General features: G+C 46.3%; 1 protein-coding gene across 1 annotated transcript; it reads right to left on the bottom strand.

Annotated features, from left to right (window-relative positions):
- Positions 1-5,582: 5,582 nt before the first annotated feature.
- Positions 5,583-19,555, bottom strand: LOC128843267 (solute carrier family 2, facilitated glucose transporter member 3-like). The gene is made up of 10 exons (XM_054039964.1): positions 19,324-19,555; positions 15,803-15,898; positions 13,194-13,354; positions 12,616-12,856; positions 12,197-12,359; positions 10,939-11,126; positions 10,176-10,280; positions 9,529-9,630; positions 9,007-9,210; positions 5,583-8,613 (listed from the first exon to the last, which is right to left on the bottom strand). Exons 1-10 carry the CDS (start codon positions 19,336-19,338, stop codon positions 8,386-8,388), a joined length of 1,503 nt encoding a protein of 500 aa, XP_053895939.1. The 5' UTR covers positions 19,339-19,555; the 3' UTR covers positions 5,583-8,385.
- Positions 19,556-19,936: the final 381 nt, after the last annotated feature.

Raw genomic sequence — 19,936 nt, 5'->3', positions numbered from 1 at the left:
CAGGCCCTGAAAATACACAGCTCCTCTTTGACATGGCCCCTTTAAATACTTGGTACCATTCTGGTACTCGCTCTGGGAATACCCTGTTCCTCTCTAGTATTGACTCTGCATTTTCTCTGCCTTTGTGTGGTGATTAAACACAGTCCCACTGCATGTACCTTCCATAATGATCAGCCACTATGCCCACAGTGAGCGCTGAGACAGTGGCCCCCAAAGCCAAGGTGCTGACAGTGAAGGACCAAAGCATGGTGAGTGCATGGAGAGACATGGGTTCCTGGAATCGCTCCTTCCAGGTCTGGTTGAAGAACTCCTCAATCACCTGTGTAGGAGAGAAACAATTCATGCCAACTTCTTCTCAGCAGTCTTTCTCGCACCTACATTATGCCCGATGTGCATTCCGCTTTGCTGGTGAAACCACTGACTTCCTCATTGATCAGTTCAGTGATAGCATCTCAGGCAGGCTGGGACTTGAGCTGCCATCTGCCATTGTCATCACTGCTCACAGCTCTGCTCAGCCTTCATTCCATTCCTGTCACTCCTCATTTCCTCCAACCTCCAGTCTCTTCCCCTTCATCTCAGGACAACCCTATATTTCTTACCAATCTTTTCCTTCTTTCTTCATCCTCCTTCTTCCTGTTCCCTCCACTTTTACCCCTCCTTTCTTTCATCCCCGTTCCCCCTCCAACTCCATCCTCCTCTCTCAGTCACCTTCCTTTCTCCTCGGACTTTATCAATGTCTTCATCTTTCCATAAGCCTCAATTCTCCTCTCCTCATCCTTCATCCCATCCCTCCTTCACTCAATCTTCATCACTCCGCCTCAGCCTTCCGCAGCTCCTTCTCAGCGATCATCTCATCATACCTTCTTACTCCTCACCATCTCCTTCCATCTTCCTTCAATTCCCTTCAGCCTTCACCCCCTCGCCCACCATCTTCCTCCACATCAGCCCACCCCCCCCTTTACTCCTCCTCAGCTTTCAGCGACTGAAAAGTGTTGACACCAAGGAGGCAGAGAAATTGTTCATGGACGGGTGATGTAAAGGAAGCAAATGGGATGAAACTGAGCCAAGTGTGAAGATTTCAGACTGGATCATCAGGAAACATTTCCTGACAGTGAGGGGTTTGAGACTAGAGTCTCCCCAAGGGAAGAGATGGAAGCCCCATTGCTTGGGATAGTTAAAACAAGGACTGGACAAAGCCCTGGAGAACAACTGTAGGGAACCACCCTGTCCTGGGGGTGGGGGTGGGGGTGGGCTGTACTGTTCTAAATAACAATGTTAAGATAAATTAACACTGTGCTTTTTAAAGCTGATGGCCTAAGTTCACCGTCAGTGAAGAAAATATCCTGTAATGAAGAGGAAGGATTGTCCAAGAGTTAGGACACTAACCTGGGAGTTTAAAGACCTATGTTCATGTCCCTGGTTTTCCTCTGTGACCTTGGTCAAGTCCCTTAGTCTCCCTTTGCCTCAGGTCACCATTTGTAAAATGGAGATAATAGCACTGCCCTGCCTCACCAGGGGGTGGTGAGGATAAAGACATTAAATATTGCGAGGTACTCAGATAAATATGGCAATGGGGGCCAGAGAAGTACTACAGAGAGAATGTCCTGTTAAGTGAGTTCTGTGGAGGGGGCTCTGCTCAGAGCAGACCTACATCCTTTCCTGCAACGGTGAACATTAAATAAATGTTTCATTAAAATGCAAGAAATTGATTGAAATCTTGCCTGCTTTTCAGAGTGTGCTAGCACCCACCTTTCACAAGGTGGGCCTGAGATAAGGCCTAATGTATGGTTTTCCTGTCACTTAGTTGTAGGAGTCAGTCCCTCTCTGCTCCTCAGCACCGCACATCCCATTTTCCAAGCTCCATGCCATATTTCCTTCTCCTGGACATTTACCATCTGTGGGGCATTGATGTTTCCTGTGTGGTAACCAATTTGCAATGATCTCAGCACTGAGGCCATCACTGACTGCCCCTGGGACCATGTGACTGTTTGCTAAACAAGAAAATAATTGCACAACATGGTCAGTAAACAGGAGCTCAGCATTTCAGTCATGTGTCTACCAGACACTTGGGGGAAAGCATGGGTTTTTAAATATACTACTTAACACATCTCAATGTCCTGTAGTGTAGATAGTGAACACATAGGGTCAGCCATGACCAGCTGATGTCTTTTAAAGGTGCTAAGCCCTGTCTACACTAGATACTAACATGTTTATAACCAGTACTTAATTCAAATGTGTTTTTAAAACACAATTTCTTTTTCTAGTCTAGACAATGGGATCATCCCCCATCTCCAAGCTCTGCAACCTCAAAGCATCATCCTCTGCAGGGTGCTTCCACCCTTCTTATAACACCTGTCTCTGGGGGCAGGGACAGATTAAAGCATAGGCATTACAGGCCTGTGCCTAGTATCCCAGCTCTTCAAGTCCGAATTTCAGCTGTTTTGTTTCTAGCCCTGCTGGTTGTGAACAAAAACCTTGAAAGTGTGAGCTGAGTGTTATCAATGCAGTGGCGCCTGCCTGATTCAGGAGAGCCTGAAACAATATTCAGAGAGGTTTGAGCTGCTACATGCATCTCAACTGGGTGTTAAGTCTGCTACAGGTGGGGGCCCTACTCACTCACTCTACCCCAGTAGAGGATGCTGTAGTGGGGAGCCCTCACTGCTGCCTCCCCATCACAGGTCTGCTGGGGTATTGTCAACAGAGATCCCCACACAGTACCTTCTGCTTGTGTGGGTGGGTTTGAGCCCTCTCCCCTCCCGGGATGGACTGCAGAACATGACTCTCATTTGGGTAGCTCCTGCCACTACTACCCCAAGCAGTGTGGGGCCTTGAGGGCCCCACTGAAGGGTATGCCTACTATGGCCTAGAATTGCCTTAATCTAGCCCTGCCTGGGACTCTGCCCCCTCACATCTCTACTCCCTCATGTAAAGCTGTTAATTTCCTGTGATATCCCCAGTCTCCAGAAGGTGGAAAGGAGGGCATTAAGCCCCAGTACAATCCAATCTCACATTCAATCTCACATAAAAGGAACTACTTTTCTTGTCTGATGTAAGGATACCTTTACCACAAAGTAAATCTGGATCATATTTACCTTGTTCCAACCCATACAATGGTGCCGGCACCCTCAGTCCTGGCCAATGTGTGGGGCAATGGGGTTGTGTGTGACCCTGTCAATCCCTGGCAGGAGATTTCTCTCTGGATATTTTCCCCTTAAAAGGATTCTCCAGTGGTCAGCTCACTCAGCCGCCCCCTAGGGCCTCCTGGGAGAGAAAGCAGGTCCCAGTTTTCTTGGCAACATGGGATTTGTTTGTGTGTAGTGTCATCAATGCCCATCAGCCAGCAGGTGGGATGGGACTGGCATCAAGGCTGGCCCTGTGTTCTCATGACTCTACAGCCACCTGCCCTATGACATCACAAAAGGCTCTGATAGCCTCAAGGTTCCACAACACAGGAGGCTGGGGAGGATGTTCATCCTTCCTTCCTTTCTCCCCGGTAACACCATGTAATGCTTCTCTGGTTTTGTTCATCCCAAAGCACTGTGTGCTCTACCAGCACTGACATGCAACCATCTCTGGTGGAAGGCAGCAAGCAGCCAGAGCTCACCATGCTGCACAACAGGCAATGAAGGATAGTCTGGCTGTAAAAAGCCATCCCCACTGCTAACCCCGGCTCTTACAATATATTATGAGAGACACTTAATATTCAAGGATATGAACTCAGTTTTTAAGGTTGCATCTGAGACACTTGCACACAGCATGGAACAATCTGTCTCAGAAAAGGGCCAAGACAACTCTGCTGGGATTTCAACTGGGCTTTCTGCCCGGTGAGTGCTCCTTAGCTGATTCTCAGACCCCCTAAACCATCCCCTCGCTAAGTACATGCTCGCAACCGCAAAAACAAACATCAGCTGGAAAACCACAGCACTCAAAACCAGAAGGTTTTGGAAGGCCCATTCTGGAGAGAAATTGGTGTTTCCCTGTGCCTGTTGAGATAGGAAAGGATTTACCTGGTTCTCAGCTGCTCCAGATGGTTCTTGTTGTGCAGTCTGTCTGCTGATGTTGGTTTTAATTAATCCAATTCTTCCCCTATGGTATCTTGAGTTTCCTTGTCTCTCTCCCCAGCCCTCTTACCCTTTGAGTGACTTTCTCCCTCTAAGCTTCTTGATCTGCCCTTTTCTTGTTTTCTTCCTGACAGAAACACACACATAGAGTCCCGCTGAACTTCTCAGGCAGGTACATGATCCCAGGATGGGGTGATGAGGCAAGGGGTGCACAGAGATTGGGGGAAGAGGAGTGGAAGGCGTTGAGTGCTACATGTGTGAGGGGGTTGCATTATCTTACATCTGCTCTTCACATTCAGCAGAGGGGCTGGTGGGGGGAGCGTGGCATTCTGCACCAACTTGTGTATGTCAGAAATGCCATTGCTGCCCCAGGAATAAGGATAAATAGTGACTTCTCCATCCAATGGGCTTTCCTCCTTATCACCCTAAAGCCCATCCCTTGCTCCCTCTGTACACCTTACAAGTGAGTGAGACTCAGGGCATGTCTACACCACAGCCCCCAGTCGGCCTACGTTAGGCCAACTAACAGCCACCGCAGTAATCACTGCAGTGATGCATGTCCACACTACCCTCCTTCTTTCAGTGGTGCGTGTCCTCGCCAGGAGCGAGAGAGAGAGGCGGGGGGGGGGGGGGAAGGGTGCTGACAGGCAGTGCTCTTAGCTCCACGCAGCTCCCCACAAGGAGCCCAGCTGCCCCCTGGGCTTCTTGCCTCTCCACTCCCAGCTGGGAGCAGGGACCAGCCACCCTGGCTTCTCAGCTTCCTAAGCATGGAGCTTCCGGGCAGCAGCCCGGCTTGGAGTGTGGGAAGCCAGGGGAAAGCCGGGTTCTAGCTGCCCGGCTTTCATGGAGCCATTAAGTTGACAAGACAGCCAACAGCCGATGTAAGGGACGTAGTGTCTACACAGACGCTGGGTCACCCTAACTACACTGACATAAGTGCTCTGCCTCTCGTGGAGGTGGAGTTATTATGTTGGTGTAGTAAGGCACTTACATCGGAGGGACAAGGCTGTAGTGTTTACACTGACATCATTAAGTCAACATAAGCTGCCTTACATCAACCTAACCAGTCTAGACTAGACCTCAGATGGGAAGAGTCTCTAGAAGATACCTGCAGAGGGACTGGACAGACCAGCGCAGGGAAACCCCCTTTTTAACATCTTCCTACAGAGAAATGTAGAGAGGTGAATTTTTAGAGGACATATACACAGGGACTGAAAGAAACATTACCATTGGCCAGTCAGCACCACAGTGATGTAGGAAGCCCAGCACTGGAATAGCAGGGGATCCACAGGCAGGATTAAGGGGCACTGGCAGAGCTGTGTGGGGAGCCCAGCACTGGAATAGCAGGGGCTGCAGGGCAGGACTGAGGGGCATGGGCAGAGCTGTGTGGGGAGCCCAGGGTGGAATAGCAGGGGGGCTGCAGGGCAGGACTGAGGGGCTTTGGCAGAGCTGTGTGTGTTCCAAGGACTGGTGCTATTACTGGTTTGAAATGAGGGGAGGTAACAAACCCAGAAGCGGATCTGTAATATTTACATACACCGTTTTTATTTTAGAAACATGTAACACAATCACAAATTAATAATAAGCATATAAAACCCTTCAGAAATACTCATAATGCAGACATAGAGAAAGAGAGAGAGAGAAAGAGACAGACTAAGATAGAGTGAGAGTCCAAGGCATCATACAAACGCCCTGATGTGCTGTATGGAATGCTCTAGTGCCCAGCTGGAGGAGAATTTCCTTTCCTTAGGTACAGACATACAACCAGAAAGCTGTATCTTCCACAAATGATCAAGCGATCAGAGTTATGAGGAGAATCAAAGGAATGAAATCTGTATAATTTAGCCAAATGATGAAAGAGGGGAGTGTAACCGTCTATAAACTCTGAAAGACGTAAACAGCAAGGAGGGAGAGGAAGTCTGATGAAATTGAGCAACGAGGGAAATGTTCTTGTTAAATCACAGGAAATATTTTCCAGCAGCAAAATTTACTGGACTTTGTAATCATTGTCCACAAGGGAAGGGGTGGAAGCTCCATCACTTGAGTCATTTAAAACTCAGATTAGAGCAAACCCTGGAGAATATATGGTAAGGAACCTTGGGTGTGGTTCTTGAGGGCAATAGACAAGATGTGCCCTCAGATGATTTGGGGAGCATTGTTGTAGTTTTGTTTTCTTTAGCCAGCTATGAGATGACGAGGTCAGGCATACTAACTTCCCTGCTCAGTGTTGTATGAAGTCCAGCCATGTGATTCTAGCTTTGGTGTAAATGGACCCAATCTATTAATTCAGATCCAGAGTTTGTTTCAATCCAAAAATGCAGAGGTGCTCAGTGCTGGAGTTTGAGTTTGGACTTCCTACACAGATGTTGATGGAGTGTCAATGGGCATAACCACACTGGACTCTCCTTCCTTCTCCCTACTGAGTATTCCATTCAGTGAAACAGAGCTCTCAACCCTCAGATTCAAATGTACTATATGCACTAATGACAGGTTTCAGAGTAGCAGCTGTGTTAGTCTGTATCCGTAAAAAGAACAGGAGTACTTGTGGCACCTTAGAGACTAACAAATTTATAAATATTTATAAATATTTATTCCACTCTGTATGCATCCAAAGAAGTGGGCTGTTGTCCACGAAAGCTTATGCTCTAATAAATTTGTTAGTCTCTAAGGTGCCACAAGTACTCCTGTTCTTTATATGCACTAAGTCTTGCTCTGCTAAGCTAAAGCAACTTTTCAGTCCTCTGGCAACTAAGAGATGAGAGTAGGGACCATTATTAACTGAATGTGTCTGACATACCCCATCAAGTAGAGGGCAGTAGTGTACACACACACACATACATAAACACAATACATTACAGTATTCCCTGGAGCCTCCAGAATGGATAGCCCAGCACCTGTAGCAAAAATTTACTCTATAGCCATGGACTAAACATCTTTCCGCCCGCCTGTCAGGTTTCAGGAGCTTTGGTCTCTATTCCTGCATTTCTACCTTTACAGAGTCCTACGTGTCTTGGATGACTAGTCCTGTATCCAGAAGGTTCATGCTACGTGCCTTTGTCTAAAGTTTAACTATAGGAACAATTGATAAGAATATACAGTTTTGGAATTTTTTTTATACTCACATCTCTTTAAATTACAATTTGTCTCTTTCAGACTTCCTTTACTGTTAGAAAAGAGGAACAGAGAAGCCAATTTTCAAGAAAAGAGGGTTGAATGCGTCAGCGTCTGGCCTGAAATCATCACCTAGCCTCCACAGGAACTTATAGTGGCTGAAAATAGTGTCAACTAACAATGCCCTTTTGCTGTAATACTTCAATTTTCAAGTAATCCTTGTGACTGTTATTTAACATAGCCACCAAAAAGTCCTGAAGAACATAAGAACTTCACAAATACCGTCACATGCTTATTCTCTCTAGTACTCTTTTTTTTTTTTTTTAATTTGTGTCTGGAGGACAGAAATGTCCTTTAATGGAGCTGTGCATAATCAACTCCATTTCGTGTACCAACCAGAGTGCCCTTTTTTCTCTTCAGTACCACATTTCTGCTTTACAGTTTTATTGCACCTCAAACCTACAGTATCATCTCTTAGAATAACTATATATCATAAACATCTTCTTCTTCTTCTTCATTATTGTACATATTTTTACATATTGAAAAAAATAAATATTTACAATTAAACTGACACACAAATAAATAAACCAATGTAAAACTGAGCTTTCAGACTAGCTGTACAAAAAGAAAAGGGGTAAAAAAACCCCTCTCTGGTAACTTGGTCCCCTTCTCCTGAGGCACCCACCAGACAGTATATATGACATGATGGCTTTTTGCATTTTGGTAATTACATTAAATTCCAGCGTAATACTGCACACACACGGTGGAACTGAATTAAAAGTGGGAAGGGATGGCACTGCGGAGTTGTTTGGTTGCTTTAGCTCACTGTACAAAAATAATAAGTTTAAAAAACATAAGAGGTTGCTATGCACAAAAATATCTTAATCCCTAGGAGCAATTAAAGGTGAGAGCAGCAAAAATATTGCCCATATGTTCTCCTTCTCAGGTGCATAGCAGGTGGAGATGAGGTTATTTTTGCTGTAGCTCCTGATGACCTCAAGTGTTGAAAGCAGATGAGACCTCCCCACTTCAGACCATCTTAACACTGGCAGGGCTTGGCAGAAATGTGGAAGGGAGTGGTGCAAGGGGAAGAATAAAATAGCAGCAATTTTTAAATTGTTCTAGATTTTCTCCTGACATATATCTCTGCCCAGTCCTTGAAAGATTCTCCACTTATTTCTTTAACAATGAAAAAGGGTCAAGAAGGGGGGTGTTAAATATTTGCGGTAACATCATTAGCAGATTCTATGCCCTTCAGTTCCACCATGGGGCTTTTCTCCACTGCTGCAATGATGCCACTTCCTTCCGCTTGTCCTTCAAAGCCCCTGGAGATGTCTTCAAAAGTCCTGCCCCTGGTCTCTGGGACTTTGAAGAAGGTGAAGATAAAGAAGATGACCAGGAAAACAATGAAGATGATGAAGACATAGGGACCACACAATTTCTACAGGGGGGAAAGAAGGGAAAGATTATAATTTGAAAAGTGCATAGGCCTAAAATCAAGGTACAGTCATTATCTCCTAAGATCAGAATCACAACACCCTCCCCAAAATATGGACTTATTTACTTTTAACGTAGCATTTTTAAAGGAACACCCCAGGCCATTAAAGGGTTTCTTAAAGCTTGATTCTGAACTTTGAATGCTATCATGACTGACAAAAATTGTGGCTCTCAAAGGGGGCTATGTTGACTGGCTATGTTGACAAAGTGTCCAGCTATTTGTGGATTATAAACATTAAGTGAAAACAAAGGAGTGGGGATGTTGTTTAAAGTGCAATACTCTCTTATTAGTAGCTAACGATCAGATCAACACAATGCTTTCCAGACTGTGTCTTACCTCTGCATAGGGGAAGAGCATTCCCACCAAGAAATTGGAGGTCCAATTGGAGCAACCAGCCACTGCCACAGCTGCAGGACGGGGACCTTGACTGAAGAGTTCAGCCACAATGAACCAGGGAATAGGACCAGGGCCAATTTCAAAAAAGGCCACAAAGCCAAAGATGGCAACGATGCTGATATAGCTAATCCAGCTCAAGACATCCTGCAAGGGAGGGAAACATGAATAGCTGTAATTTGACAAGCAAACATGGGATAACAGAACACATGCTCCAACATCTCTATGTCCTTAATTGTGGTATATAGTTCCCACTGTATGGGAATGTATATTCCCCCAAATCCCAACTGTACCCCCACTATAGATTCTCCTTTATTTATACTCAAGAGTCCCCTGTCTCCATACTCACCCCAATGCCTCTGAAGATGCCCTTTCGTTTACCTTTGGGTCCCCTCAGTTTCCCTCTGCATCCCTAACGACATCTCAACTCTACAAGAATGGGCAGTTTGATTGCTATCAACTCACCTTAAGTGTCAAAGCTATGGTCATGAGAACGGCACAGAGAGCCATGCCTCCCAAGCCGACCAAATGAAGAGTCCTGCGCCCTGCACGCTCCACCAGGAACAGCTGCAAAAGTGGCAGGAGAGAAAAACATTAGATTAGAAAGTAACAGCCAAAGGGGCTGGCTCCCACATCATGACAAGCTCTGCAACCCCATCCCCAAGGAGTTTATCTCCTGTTTACCTCCACCTCTCCAGTGCTCATGTGGTCAGTGGCAGCCTAAATGGATGGGGACATAGGATACTATGTCTCGCCCTACCCCTTCACCCAGCGTTTTTCTATTTCTTTTCCCACTCTTTCCTCCCCCAATTCTTCCTCTGACTTTTACCCTTGTCCATATCTCTTCTATACCCTTCTATCTCACCCTCTCTTCCTCTTTCCTTCTTCTAGTATGCTCACGTTCCCTCCTTCTGCCTTGCTCTCCTCTCCTGCTCTTTCACACTTCCCTTTGTGCCTCCCCTCTCCCTTCTGCAAATCTCAGCCACAGTTTGGCTGAAGAGAAAAAAACTGGCTCCAGGATAACTAACTTCAACTATTTTCCCCAAAATCTCCCTCCATGCAGATCAACACCAGCCATCATCTCACCAACCGCTCTCCACAGAGCTACTTACCGATACGACAGTGAAGACTGTGTTAACCACACCAGCACCAATGGTGGCATAGACGGGCTGCTTGACGCCAGCTTTTTCGAAAATCCCCGTTGAGTAATAAAACACCTGGGAGCAGAAGAAGCAATTGGATATTGTTACAAGTTCCTGCACCTGAAGGGATGCCCCTTATTTTTATGCCTCTCTCTCCATGTGTCCAATAAGAGTTCAGACAAAAAGATATATATTTCAATTCATGATCATGCAAGGACCATATATTGTCATACACAGGTATAACAATTTTCCATGGGAAAAACAAACACTATAGGGAAGCATCCCTTTAAAATAATCTTTGTTCCCTGTTGTTCATGTAGTTATCCTTGAAATGGAGGTGGTCATGCTAATTCCTAGCTACACATCTCCACTGATGTGCTGAGCAGCCCCTTTCTAGAGCTGGGCTATAAAACACAATCGGATCCTGATGAGTTCCTGACGTCACTGAAGGTTTTATGGATCTCCCTTGACTCCAAGTGACCTGCTTCCAGGGGTGAGCTATAACATGCCTTCAGTGCCTGATGAGGTCATAAGGCAGCTGAATATTTCAGGGGGCTCTTTTTGGCAGGGAGTATCACAAAAATTGACCTCAACCGAAGACAGGAAGTGGAACTCAGGAGCCCAGATTTTCTTGCTGTTGTATCTGGCTGACTCTCACTGAAGTCAATGGGAGATACTCATACGAAGCAGCAAGAGAACTGAGCCCAAGAAGTGAAACAGGAAGCTGACTTACGGCATTGATGCCTGAGAGCTGCTGAGAGAGCTGGAGTACGATGGCAATGATGATGGCCTGGCGGTAATTAGGTGAGCGGAAGAGCTCCGGCACTGTTGCTTTCTTCTCCTGGGACATCTTGGTGCTCTCCTCTTTCATCTCTTGGATGTCTTGGGCCACATCCTGTGTACCACGGAGCTTCTGGAGAACTACAGGGAGGAACCACACATAGAATACATGAGATGTCATCAATTTACATGCCCCAGCCAACGAGAGGCTTGAGTTCCACTCACAGCCCTAGTCTCCAACTCTTTTTGGGGGGAGCGAATGCTGTGAAGACTGGACCCCCTAGACATTAGTATTCTGCCTGGCTATGTGGGACAGATTGAGGCTCTATTCCTGGTCTTGGCCTCCTATTCAACCTGGAGCTAAATGTGTTAGGAGCACAGTAGATGACAGGCCTAGTGATCTGTGCCTCTGAGCTAGAGACCTATATTTGATTCCTGCTCCTGTTCACACACTCTCCTTGGGGCTACTTTAGGAGCACAGCAGAGGCTGAGTCCAGTATACCAAGAGGAAGACCTCTTTTCCTAGTCTCAATCACTTTATTTTCCAAAGATTGGGAGGGGCTGATAGGGTTGCAGAGGCCAAACCTGTTGTCCTAGGCCCTATCATTCTGCACTAGGCCATGTCAATTCTGGGCTTCTTACTCTTATCAGGAATGTGCTGGGAGCACCCTGAAGGGCAAGCCTGATGCCTCATAGGGACCAGGTAAGAAGGTAGGACAAGAAGTAATGGGCTTAATCTGCAGCAAGGGAGATATAGCTTAAATATTAGGAAAATCTTTCTAACTATAAGGGTAGTTAAGCCCTGGAATAGGCTTCCAGGGGAGGTTGTGGAATCCCCATCACTGGAGGTTTTTAAGAACAGGTTGGGCTAACACCTGTCAAGGATGGTCTAGGTATATTTGGCCCTGTCGCAGCACAGATGGGTCCCTTCCACTCTTACATTTCTATGATTCTATGATTTTGTATTGCCATGCAGGAGACCCTGGATCAGTTACAGTTCTCTCACATATCCTGGACCTGTTGCAGGCTAAGGGTACTGTGGAGGGCAGGTCTGGTGACCTCTGGGGATCAGCTATCTACACTATCATGCAGGAGATTCTCATATCACTCCTAGTCTTCCATTCCCCTAAGTTCAGTGCATGCTGGAAGGATTGTGGTGACTGGGCTGGCCAGTAGCTGTCCTGTGATGCCATTTAGAAGTGTCCACGCACCTGCTTGCGCTTTCTCTTCCTCCAGCTTGTTGATCAGCAGGAAACGGGGACTCTCAGGGCAGAAGGGCAGAGCAGCACACTGTAGGATGGCTGGGATGACAGTGAACCCCAAAAGCAGTGGCCAGAGGCTCTCACTCCCCATGATCTCCTTCAAGCCGAAAATCTAATCCAGTGAACAGGAAGAGAAAGAACTATTACGAGATAGTCCCCTGTGTTGAAAATTAAGTCTTTACCTTTTCTCCCCCTCAAGAATTACAGTAGTATGGTCAGCTAGCTATTCAACCCACCCATTCCTCCCCATGGCGACTACAGAATGGTCCATGAGGTCTCATCCCCCTCTAACGTGGATCAGCCTGTTAGCCCATAAAACCTTCAGTGCCCTCCCCACCAGCCATTGAGAAAGTCAGTATCAGGCTTACCTGTGCCACCAAGATGCCCACAACGATTCCCAACTGGTTGAGGGTGCCAAAGGCGCCACGCAGGGCAGTGGGTGAGATCTCGCTAATGTACATGGGCACAAAGCCAGTGCAGAGGCCACAAAAGAGGCCAATGATAAAGCGCCCAAGTATCAGCATCTCTACTGAATTTGCCAACTTGGAGAAGCCCATCAGGATGCCACCTACGAAGGCCAGGATGTTCACCAGTAGCATGGAGTTCCGCCTGTCCAGGACAGAGACATTAGCATAGGCCAGGGGTTATTGATGGCAACGATAGGGAGGAACTTGCAGAAGTAATATGCCCAGCCAGATCCCCCTTCCCCAGGGCACGCTTCCCCACTCAGCCTTCCCTTTGTGCCTCACTCCCTTTGTCTGCTTCTTTTCCTCTCTCTCTCCCACTGTCTTGCCCTTGCAGGAATCGGTCCCTTCTCCCCAGCCTACTCGCCTCCTCTGTTCCATTGATCCATTTTTTTGGAGAGAAATAATTTCTGCTAATCCTTCCAATATCCCATAATTGAGAGACAAACTCCATGGTGGCTTAGACCTCCTTCCCAATGTACCTTCCAAATCGGTTGACAAAAAGTCCAACAGAGAAGGAGCCGATCATCCCTCCCACGGAGAAGATGGCGACAGAGAGGGACCACAGTGAGGTCAGAAGCTCGGAGGAGGTTGGGGTTCCTCTCCGGACCGCCAATGTTTGATTGAAGAATGCCTGAATAATCTGCATGGGAGAAAACACACCCCAGAAATGGGAGGAGAGAGGGGTTACAATAAAATATAATGTATTGTGGGAGGGGGGAGCTCTGTATGAGGTCAGGAGGTTCTTTTGTGACAAAGTCAGGGGGGTGGGGAGAGACCTCAGACATTTGAAAGTAGAGAAGCTAAGGTGGGTCAGGACAACTGAAGAGGAACCCAAAGTTTCAGAGGGAGAGAAGCTCAGAGAAGAGCAGTAGGACATGATTAAGAGGATGGAGAAACTGATTTACTTAGTATGATGAGATTGGGCAAGAGATGATTAAGGAGATAAGGCTAACTGTAAGTAGCGGAAGGATGTAGACAGCAAGGAAAGTGCTTCAGAGGGATAGTAGGTCTGAATGAGGAGAAATAGCAGCAATGGGACTAAAATGAGCAAAGGGAAAAGTTCTCTCACAAATGAGAACATTTCTGGTATCAGGAAACATTCCCCAGCGGTGAGGGGTATATGAGCAGGGCCACCCGGGGGGCAAATGGGGCAATTTGCCCCGGGTTTCGCAGGGCCCCCCCGAGAATATAGTATTATATAGTATTGCAACTTTTTTTTAATGGAAGGGGCCCCCAAAATTGTTTTGCCCCAGGCCCCCTGAATCCTCTGGGCAGCCCTGTATATGAGACTGTGAAATAGTTTCCCCAAGGGACTGAATAAAATCCTGAAGCACTGCAGGGAACTATCCTGCATTGCCTTCTAAGATGGATGAGATGGGAGGCAAGAGAACTTTTTCTGTTGCTAATTTTTCAAATAGATACCCTGTCTGATTACAAAGTGTTGCAGGGCCTGAGTTTCACATCCTGTTCCCCCAGCAGGTGGCAGCAAGACACTAGCTTGACCACACACCCACTTCTCCCCTCCCTTTTCTGGTTATGACTTCTGTATTCCGGGAGACAGGGTGGATGTGGTAGACATGACTCACTTTTTTTGCATGGGATTTAGCTCATCTGGTTTACAAGAAAAAAAAGAACTACGTTTTTCATTTTTTTTTTTTTTTGGTAGTGTTATTTGCAGATTACTTGCTCGGAATTTCCCAAGACAGTCACATCCCCCAGTAAGCCCCCACTTTGAGCTTAATATGAAACTTGATTAGATAGATAGATAGATAGATAGATAGATAGATAGATAGAGGGCCGGCTCCAGGCGCCAACTTACCAAGCAGGTGCTTGGGGCGGCCACTTTGGAGAGGGGCGGCACGTCCAGCTATTCGGCGGCAATTCGGCGGACGGTCCCTCACTCCCGCTAGGAGCGAAGGATCTTCCGCCGAATTGCCGCCACAGATCGCGATCGCGGCTTTATTTATTTATTTATTTTGGCTGCTTGGGGCGGCCAAAACCCTGGAGCCGGCCCTGGATAGATAGATAGATAGATAGATAGATAGATAGATAGATAGATAGATAGATAGATAGATAGATAGATGAAAGCCTGAGAGATGAATCCCAGAATCAACAGGGGAAACTATAATCCCATGCAGCCCTCTCTCAGCTCTTTGCTGTCCCCTCCAACCCCTGAAAGGGCTGTTCTGTGACTCAGAACAGCTCCCACTCCTGCCAGTGTGCTTCATCACGATCTGTAAGGGAGGGTGAGAAGGTTTCTGTGGTTTAGAGGATGGCAGACTGGCAGCAGGAACACATAATTTTGGTGGGGATATTCCCCAAAGTAAATTATTTTAAAGGGGTGGAATCTGGATAGAAAACTAGATTGGCAGGAGGGTTATAGATTCTCCCCAAACTCTCCATGTGCCCAGTCCCTCCCCTTTCCTGGTTCTAATGTCTCCTCTATGCCAATGTTCCAGTTTGGCTTTCCTCTCCTTTCCCCTTTACTGCACAATGGAGGCACAAACTCCACTCCAGCCTCCCTCTGCATCCCCAAAATGAAGGGAGCAACTTCACTCCGATATTCCTGTGTACTTTGGAAGACACAGATACCCCACTTTCATGCTTTCCCTCTATTTACATCCAAATCATGCAGGGACAAGGCTTCCAACTGTCCCAAACAAGATGGCGTCCCTTCATAATTCTTCCTCTGGATGTCTAGGTGGGACAGAGACTCCATCCACACTCCCACTGTACCTCATAAATGGGAGGACCGCATCACTCCTACCTGCCTGAAATGGCAAACTGACCCCTCTCTCTTTATCCCCCCGTACCTGAAGTGGGACAATGACCCTCTTTAATCCATCTCTCCTCACCACAATGTAAAGGTGACCCTCTTCCTCCTCTTCCCCTGCAATAAAAGGATGGTCCCCTCTCTTCCTTTGCACTTCAAATAGGAGAGACATCATTCACGCACTAGCTCCTCGATGACCTTCCCTCTCCCCCTGCCCCTAAGCTGATCCTCAGCACCATCCTCTGAGGCAGAATGAGCTCTATGGAAGAGATGAGAACACCCAGATACCTCGAAACCCAGAGGGCTCTCTCTCACCTTCTCAGGTGCATTGATGACACCCGTGTTGTACCCAAACTGGAGCGATCCAATGGCCGCAACGGAAACGGCACAGAGAAGGGGACAAGTAATTTTCTGAAGAGAGAGAGGGAAAAATCAGTCATTTAATTAATTTTTTCACATTTTCCACACAAATTGTTTTACTGTTTAACACAAACAATCCCAGCTAAGAGCTCCTCAGAAGCCAGGTCTAGTGCCCGCTATGGGTCACTCGGGAAAATAGGGTTCCATCCCCAGTCTCAATCTTTCATTCCCCTGGGCCAACATGAGCCAGGAATACTGGATATAATGCTAATCATGGGAGCACATGTATACTCAGCCCTGTCATGTGACAGGGCACTCATGTGTGTCACACCCTGATTGCATGGGGTCAGAAATAAAACAAAATTGGCTAGGAACCTGCCAAGGTAACGGCAAACTATCCACACACAGATCATCTGCCACAGACATTTCAAGAACCAGTCCTATTGGAGGAACAGAAAACATCTCAACAAATCCAAGCAGGACACCGGTGCTGCATGTTTTGAGGATACCCAGAATGCCACTGAGAATGGTCCTATGCTCACCCAGTCAGTGACAATGCAGAACAGGTGCAGCAAACATGAAGTGGTGGAGCCACATCAGCAGCTCAACAAGCCATTGCAGGAGGAACTGTTCTGAGAACAAGAAGTTCAGAGACCCACTGAGGTTCACAGTTATTGACAGATATTGAATTAGAGGCAGGATGGTTATCTCGCCTGTCAGAGGTTCCAGTTATACACCCTGGTCTCCATCCTCTATTTGCATTTCTTAATCGGCTGTACTAGCTACTGGCTGTTATTTTTGGTATGCTTCATTTAGAAGTAGATTCTGACCCCTGGCATGTTTTGTAAAGATTTCCCATGTCATGTGACTGGGGCCACTAAATAAACATAAGTCTCAGTACTCCTAGGATTAATACCTTTATTACAGTGGAGGCCACATCTAGTGCCCTGAGGGATTAGCTCTCTGCACTGCCATAAGGGGGCCTGGATTTCTTTCCCCATCCTGAGATTTTACTTCCTGAACCAAGGGCAGATGGCGTTAGAACTCTGTATGGCAGGGTAGAAGGCAGCACTGCCAACTCTTGTGATTTTTTTTGCAAGGCTCTCAATATTTCATGTATTTCTTAAGGCCCCAGCTCCTGGAGTCAAGTGATTATATCAGAATCTCAGTTTTCATTAAAGTAAAAAGTATGTTTCTAGCCCTGGCTGCCGACCAAAGCTGGAAAATATGACCCATGTGAACTCTAAGGGCTCAGAAACCAAAAGCCAAATAAAAAGTGTGCAACATTTTTCATAGTTTTAAAATCTCACAATTTTGGGATGCTGTCTCATAATTTTTGAATGCTTTGAGTTGGCAACACTTCAGAAGTTCCATCCTTAATACCCTATCCTGGTTTCTCATTCACTAGGGGCTGGGAGCTCTTCCAAAGGTGTTAACAATGTACATTCCCAACCCTAGTGTTCACTCTCTCAGGCCAGTGAGGACTGGGAATACTGTGGAGACCAGTGTAGTACTTCCATTCCCAATTTCTGGTACCCTCACCTGGGGCCAGCAGAGACTGGGAGTGCGACAAGGTCAGACCTGGTTCCCTCTGCGCTGTCATGTAGAAGATTCAGATTTAGCTCTGCTCTCTCATTCCCTTGGGGTCAATGAGTTCTGAAAAGGCCTAGATTAGTGCCACCTAGAAGCTTGTTGGATGCAGAGGCTGTCAAGTGGCACAGGCTAGCGCCCAAATATCTCACAAATATTGATGGATTTATCCTCACAACTTCTCTATGAGGTAGGAATTATTATTCCCTCCACGTTGAAGATGAGGAACTGAGGTACAGAGAGACTAAGTGCCCCAGGGCACAGTGCGTCTGGGAACAAAACCCAGATCTCCCATTTTTCAGTTCAGTGCCTTAACCAAAAGAGCATCCTGTATTGCCATGGCTTACTCAATGTCCAGGCCTGGTCTCCAGCTCCACAGGACACACCAGGGCACGATATAACATAGACATACTTTGCTTACATATTATACACACACATCGTATATATGGTATACATATGTTCTCTACCACGTTCCATGCGTCCTTCCTTTTCTAATCTATTTCTCACACTCAAGTATACACGACATGGTCTCACCCCATCCAACCCTGCAGTGAGTAGGACTCTGATTTAATGTATATTCTCTCCAGCCAGCAGCATATCCATGGAGCTCAGAAATACCAAGGCGGGAGCTACACAAGCCACATTGACAGGGTTGAGGCTTAGACGCTGGTGGGGAATTCAAAACACCACCCATACCCCTCCCTCTCACAATGGGCGACAATGGTATCTGACTGCATGTATATTATCAGGGAAGACCAGTTTTCTCTCTTTTCACTGGATGGAAACCCAGAACAGCAGCACTCATTGACCTTAACTGGGGCAGCTTCTTTACTCTCCTCTAAATGACCTTGACTGGGATGCTTGTTCGGCGCTCCCTCCCTCACGCCCTCACACTTTCCTCTTCTCCCAGAAAAAAGGGAAAGAAAGGCTTTGTTTTATAAACTGATGGCTACTTGAATATCCCTACGAGACAAGTAACCCCCAGGTATCCTTCAATGAGCGCCAGCATCAGTCAGTTATTTGCTGCCACGCTCCCTCCCTCACTGTCTCTTCCCCAGCCATCATTGCCTGCTTTTTATCCTTGATGCTCTCAAACACACACAAATTAATTAGTTCACAGATTAATGCACACACCACACACGGACGCCCATCAACAATGCTGCCCACAATGGCTCTCTAGCTGAGTGTTGTGAGGGGGAGTGAACCTGCCATGTTCTCTTGGTTGAAATCCGAAGGCTACTCATTTTTTCTTTAAATGTGGCCTTCAAAAACCTTTAAGAGGAATTGTCCTTTTCTTATCACAAACCCATTGTCATCTTGGTCAACCTAAACACAAATGGCTCTCATTCGTCCAGCACAATAGATCTCATGCCAAATAAAACATGACAAGGAAAGCAATATTTTGAAAAACAACAACCACAAAAATGTACCCAAACAAATGCCATGACTTGCAACAACCCTACATAAACATCTTCCCCTCCCCCTACTATGCATCCCCTATGGCTGCCACTTTCTCAGGGTCATCCTTAAATAATTATAGCAAAGGCTCGTCCTCATGCACATTCAGTGTTTGATTATAGAGCTTTCATCTGCTGAAAAGGCACACAAATAAAATAGTAAAAGAGATAGTAATAATAATCAAACACCATGATGTTATCTATAAATACACCTCCTGCCAAGGGATGCCCAACGATTCAAAACATTTTCAACAAGCCAGGCCAAGGGTTTCACAAGTCAGATAAATTGGGTAGTGCTAACCCAGAATGTATAAATGCTGGATGAACCCACGCAACCATGTTCAAAGCAAGGCACGCACTGAACAACAAAACCATTTCTAAGCAGACTAAAAATATAAAGGCAAGGAGAAAAAGATCTGCTGTAGTTACCTTTTTGCTCTCCATGGTCCTTGGCAAATGCCTCTGAATGTCAAGACACCGCAGACCCACTGCCCCCTTCTTAATGAAGTCGTTGAAGATTTCTCAGATGTCGTGTATTTGCTTCCCACGCAACAGAATATCTTAACTGTTTCTGTAATATTTTGCTCTGTACAATTTGCGGTATCTTTCTGCTGAGGAACTGCCTTAGAGCAATCTATTTATGCCTTCTGCTGGGAGGTGCGGATATTACGGAGAGACTGAGCAAGACAAGACCCCGCCCAGGTCCCGTAATAAGTAAAGAAACCAAACAGTCTTGTGACCCTGCACAATTTTGTGACTTCAATGTTTCATCACTGGAAATTTAGATAAGGCATTTTCCTTCTCCCCTTAAAAGGCATTTGTGTCGGGGAGTCTGAGCAGAGCCCTTTTTATGTTTCACAGATACTACAAACCCTGAAAACATCACTCAGGAGGGCAGCTAATAGGATTTCCCATCCGTTCCAATTCTGATGGCTTGTATTATTTAATTCCAAACAGCATTTGGAAAGGACATGATTATGGAGATGGGTATTTAGCAGACTATTGTTGCCATGCAAATATATAGCAATAAAATAATAATGAT

This window comes from Malaclemys terrapin, chromosome 1, assembly GCF_027887155.1.
Source record: "Malaclemys terrapin pileata isolate rMalTer1 chromosome 1, rMalTer1.hap1, whole genome shotgun sequence".
Taxonomy (NCBI): Eukaryota; Metazoa; Chordata; order Testudines; family Emydidae; genus Malaclemys; species Malaclemys terrapin.
The sequence above is the reverse complement of the archived record's forward strand: the minus strand, read 5'-3'. Positions and strand labels throughout refer to the sequence as shown.